Source organism: Barbus barbus, assembly GCF_936440315.1.
Source record: "Barbus barbus genome assembly, chromosome: 43".
NCBI classification, from domain to species: Eukaryota; Metazoa; Chordata; class Actinopteri; order Cypriniformes; family Cyprinidae; genus Barbus; species Barbus barbus.
Window position 1 is genome coordinate 14,321,564 of NC_136721.1, and position 6,000 is coordinate 14,327,563.

Here is a 6,000-nt window from a genome sequence, read left to right on the forward strand (position 1 = left end):
TACAGCGATCTGTCATGCCACATCAAAGACTGTCAAAACGTAATTTATTATTTAAATTTCCTGAGAAAAAAAATAAATAAATACTGTATTGTTTCGTACACATACGCACCGAACCGAAAGACCCGTACCAAAACGGATCAATACGAATATGAATATGAATACGAATACAGTAAAAATTTACTGAAAGAAAAATTACACAGCATAAACTCTAATTTAATAAATAAATTTAACTGGAAAACAGTAGCATATAGTACAAGACATCTCTCACTCACATTCATTCTCTCTAGAGAGCATTTAATTTGACCAGAATTGTGTAGTGCAATATGAGTCATCAAAATATTCCTCCATTTTCCTGGAAGAGAGTGACTGTAAATTTTAAATGTGTGAATCTGCTTCCATCGGTTGTACTCCAGACGGCTTTAAAAGTAACAGAAAAGCTGCAAACTACAATTTTGATTGCATGGGGTTTATGATGCTATCTCTGCTAGAAGTTAAAGAAATACATTTCTTGTGTAGCATATTTTCAAACGTTCCACAAAACACAATAAGCAAAGGTCCTCATATCACTTCATATCAGAGCGCTGTAGATAACAAGAAAATAAGGAACACTGTATGCTGTGGTTAGAGCTGAGGATTGACCATTACGTGATGAAAATAGCAACTGGGCACAAGGAGGAAGAACCGGAAAGCTTCACTATTACCCTCTGACGCTATGTCAAAAACCACTAAGCATGATGGGAAATGGCAAAAACACATTCGGGAAAATATGGTGCACCTTTATGCAACATCATCATGGATCTGGCTTGATGGACAATCACCATTCTGGCCCACAGGTCTAAACATGGGACCACAAAGCAGAAACACCAGAAGGGGTTTACAAACAAACTATGGCAGACCTAGACTGTATTACTGCAAAATCTGAACACAAACACAATTTATGCAATGCCAGCACATATGTCAGCAGAACACACGCAAATGCATTCAAACATTCACACACATGAACACACAGTGAGAATGCCTGGCTCAGGGCATTGGGGGTGGGGTGCATACACGAATATATCGTCCACTACATGCACTTAGTCTGTATTTGTGCCAGCTGAGAGCCAGAGGACAGATTCACAAAGAGACACCAGTGCTGACTAGATGGGGGCCAGGCAATCCCTACCACAATGCATGGAGGGCCTGTACTGCTTCTGTTCAGTTAGGTATGATTATCATTGGCTTAAACGGTTTGCTATTCAAATAGGACTTAATCCAAACCAACTCTAGGTCCACCAACAATATCACTTAATGTACTTTCTCTATTTCTCTAGCTAAAACAGCATTAATGTAAATATCCAGTATGCAGCTTCATGTTGAACTCACAGGCATTGGTAACAGCGAAGCTGTTGGCAGTCTCAATGTTGTCCACGTGGGGTACCAGGTTAAAGGGGGCCTCAGATGCATTAGGGCTTGTGTTGTGAAGAAAAATGGCCAACCGAAAGGCAGTGTACTCCTGATCTGTGTTCCTGATGAACAGCCCGCCTGCAGGAGAAAGAGAGAGAGAGAGTGTAGCGAAAAAGAAAGAGAGGAGGAGAAGTGAAAGAGAGGTGAAAATAACACATTGCACCAAAAACATCATATAAAAAACTGGCTATTTGATTAAGAAGATAGAGATATGAGTAGAAAAAAAACACATGGTTCAAGGATACTGAAATTCAAGTAACATGCCACATCAGATGAGTCAAGTGCACACTTGCACACTCCAGTGAGCTTTCACAGGAGAATAACCCCATTATGCACATACATGGCTTCTCTCTGGAAGATTCAAATAAAGATTGCCATTATTATTCACGGTGAAAATCCATACTACATTCACCAAGAAAATGCATGCAGTTTCACTTAAAAGTATTGCCAAAATTAGGTCAATGACTAATCGATAATGAAAATACTAGTCAAATTTCATTATTGATCTGCATCTGCTTGTTGTGCACGGAAAAACTCTATTAGTGCAGTCACTTTACAAAAATGCATTTTAATGGAAAAATGCATTTAAAAATAACCAGTGGGTGAAGCCACAGAACAAGCAAACTGCTGAGGGGAAAGCGCACGACCTAAGATATCCAGAGCATGAAGTGCACTTTATATTAAACGATTCCATGAGGCTCATAAACACAGGTTCATGTGACAGGTGCTTAGGCAGATGCGTGTGTTGTTTTTCCCAGCGCAAAACTCGCCTTTTCTGGTTATATTCTTCTCTGTAGATGTCTGTATATAGCGCGTATTTCTGGGGGCTGAGAGCAATCGACTTACATTTAAACTTTGCCTTATCCGCATGCACGAAATTGTGCGCATGCGCATAAACCAGATGTACGTTTAATCGAAATCCTACATGTAAATCAAGCAATTATTATTATTATTTTATCAGAACAGTAACTCTGATGGGATTATAACATGTAACGGGATCTAGAAAGTCCATTTATTAGGCCTAGCCTACATTTACAGGAAAACGATTAGAACGTTAAAAGGTTTTAACTGTGACCAGAGTTTTCATAATGTAGCTATTTTTTATATTTTAAACTTTTTTTATAATGTGTAATATTATCAAGCATTTATTGTGTAGAGGAGAACATTGGGCCGGATATCGAAAACGAAAAATAAAATCTACCTTATATGGGGAGCCTAATGTGGAAAAAGAACCCAACTGTATTTTTGGTTTGTTTGTTCAAGTAATACTATTCTGTTTATACATATTTTTTAGCCATGGAAAGGTCAAATATAATTTACTTGACTTTATTGCCTTCTATTCTCCTGGTATTATATTTTCCTATATAGGAGAAAAAAATAAAATAATAATAATTATATATATATGCATGATAACACCTTTTTTCCCTACATTCCAGAGTGGGTTTCTCTCACTATAATGGACGGGGAGCGTGCAATGGAAGACCCGGAGTGTAGCTGGAGCTGAGTGATTACAGAACGCTTTGAGCAAGGAACTATTCCAGTTCCACTCTGGCTTTTAATCCGCACGTTGCTTGGTGACACAAAAAGCTTGACACTTTGGCTACTTTTGGAACTATTTTCGTTAACTAAAAAGAAATACATAGCTTACTAACTGGCTATTTTCTGTCAAAATTACTCAGTATTAATTAAATTGTTTTAACAATCAGTCGATAACAATGTCTAAACATTGGCAACAAAACACCTCCCTTAATGCCTGAAACGTCACCACATTGAATTTCACACAAACACAGCGGACAGGTTTTTTTTTTTTTTTTACTGTAAATTTTATGTATTTTTATAGTGTGGTTATGGCATTCTATTCCTCAGATAACGGTACACTTTACATAGGGTATTCTCGGTCAAACAATGAGAGAGATCAGGAATCTCACAGGCACCAGTCTCAGGGCTTATGACATAGGGCTTGATGCAGTGTTGGAATAAATTCAACCACTTGCCATTGACGAGGTGGTGAACTGATATTTAAGTCGATTTGTAATTATATATCCACATTATTTTCATTTTACCAGGCATTCATTTATAAACGAATAAACTTTCACTGCGTTTGTGCCCTTGTTCAGGATGATCCACCTTCAGAACAACATCCCGTTTGAGGCACGGAGAGCACTGCAGTGGTGCCATAACCAAAACGTGTGTGGCACAATGATCTGGTTGACAGCTAAAAACAAACAAAAAGTATCCAAAAAACTATTTCCTCCCAAAATTACCTTTGCTGTCATACAACAAAACCTACTTCCAACCGCATTATTTGCGCACTGACATTCGCAGTTGACCCCAATGCAGACGGTCTTATTTTTATCATTCAATTGACTCAGTTTAAGGCTCTTAACGTGAAGCTCGTGTTTTTGAGATGAACCGCCGTAGCTACTTACCGATTTGAACGCTGCTCGGAAAAGCACCCATAGTAAGTCCCCAAACGCAAGAGAATAGCAGTAAAAGCTGATTACAAGAAATCCTCATTTTGTTAGTTCAAATTTGTGAGAGACATTGAGGATGACGTCAGTTGGGTAAAGGACAGAAAGGAGAAATGTTGTTAGAAATCCATTCTTGCCAGGTTTTTCCCCTGCAGTGGCACGAACCCTGGTGCGACTCCGTCCGGCGGTAGACGGTCCACATGCAAGATGGGGGGAGCGCGACAGCGGTGGGCAGTGTCTACATACACATACACACTCATCACACATGCGCCTTCTCTACACTACTCACACACACACACACACACACACACACACACACACACATTCTGGTTCGTGTGTTCATTCTCTTTCTGTGCCGTATTCCGAGACAGCACAGGCGACTTCTCGTCCTCACGCGTGTGAAAGCTCAGTTATAACGCGACCAACCTTTCGTTTGGACTGTCCCGATGAAACCAAAGCTAAGTTACACTAGTTAGAATACATGATGATACATGGTGTTTTTGCTGTCATATGTGCAGTCCAGTAATTTTGCAGTAATACATGTGCGTTATTTTGCTTTGAAATTCACAAATGAGTGACATAACAAACACTGACTAATAGTAGGCTATTCATAAACCAGTTTAAACCGAAAATTCCATAAGATAAACCAAGTGCAGATGAGCTAAATCACTATCGTTGACCCTCATGAGGTGAAAGTAATTGTAAAAATCGTATTTATGGAACAAAAAACAAATCGGGGTTAAGAAAGTATAATTTCACATTTAGGCTAATTTAATGTGTGATCATGTTGATGGATGTTAAATGTAAGAACTGGTGTGATCTGAATCAGTAGGTTCTCTTGTCATAACGGTCAATTTTATGAAATTGAGATTTGCATATCATCTGAAAGCTGAATAAATAAGGTTTCCGTTGATGTATGGTAGGATAGGACTATATTTAGTTGAGGTACACAATCTGGAATCTGAGGGTGCAAAAATATTGAGAAATTCGCCTTTAATGTTGTCCAAATGAAGTTCTTAGCAATGCATATTACTAATCACAAATTAAGTTTTGACATTTATGGTAGGACATTTACAAAATATCTTCATGGAACATGATCTTTACTTAATATCATAATGATTTTGGGCATAAAAGAAAAATTAATAATTTTGACCCATACAACGCATTGTTGGCCAATGCTACAAATATTCCCGTACTACTTAAAGTAGGCTATAACTGGTTTTGTGGTCCAGGGTCACATATAACATCCACAAATCAAGGATGAGGGAGGGTTGTGACAAGTTCGCGTGTATTTTTATTAGATATTATATCAAAGTTTGAGACACATGGCTCAGAAATACTCAATTTAGACACTGAAACTAAATGTTACAGGACAGAAAGCAAATGGCAGACATGAGACTTTGAAATAGATTAAAGACATTTAACACATTTTGTTGACATTTAATGAATGACCACTGACTTTTCATTTTCTGGTCTATAACTCGCTGTTCTCTTTAGTCCCATAAATCATACTGTTCATCACAATCTCCATTTCCTCATTTTCTATATCAGTCTTACTGCTTCAGTAAAACCTCTAGTGTTTAAGGAATGAAAATGAAAAATGAAAGGAAAAATGAGCAGAGGGTTAGTGACATTTGGTTTTGTATAAATGTATTGATCGTACTGTTGTCAACAAACGACACTTTTAAAAATAAAGATTCCAATTAGAATGCCAGTACTTGTTAAGTTCCACAGTTTTTCAGAATTCACTGGTGTTTTAGCGAACCTATAACAAAACTTTTTAATGTTCAAAGAAGCATATAGCTCTATTATAAAAAGTTTTTACTGGTGAATATAGTTGTGAAGCAAGTAAACATTTTTAAGAGAGTACTTCAAGTCTATTGAGACATTCTGACTGTATTCTCTCAATTACCATCTAAGATGGCTTTAAATGAGTAAATACTGTGAAAAGTGACTTTTAAATGTCACTTGCAGCCGTTTGTCCTCCCTCAGTACGGAAGCGTATTGCTTTCACTTGAGGAAAAAAAAATGTACTCTGTTTTTCTGAATTAACGAGTTAATTATCTCAGAATTAAGAGATAAT

At 37.5% G+C, this 6,000-nt stretch overlaps 1 protein-coding gene across 1 annotated transcript in view; it reads right to left on the reverse strand.

The window, feature by feature from the left end:
- LOC306862306 (glutamate receptor 4-like) overlaps nt 1-4,384 on the reverse strand; it is a 92,437-nt gene extending 88,053 nt beyond the window's left edge. The window contains 2 exon segments of the mRNA XM_079405050.1: nt 1,366-1,524; nt 3,876-4,384. Of these exon segments, the coding sequence (XP_079261176.1) occupies nt 1,366-1,524; nt 3,876-3,963 (247 nt within the window). The 5' untranslated portion in view covers nt 3,964-4,384.
- Between the last annotated feature and the right edge of the window lie 1,616 nt (nt 4,385-6,000).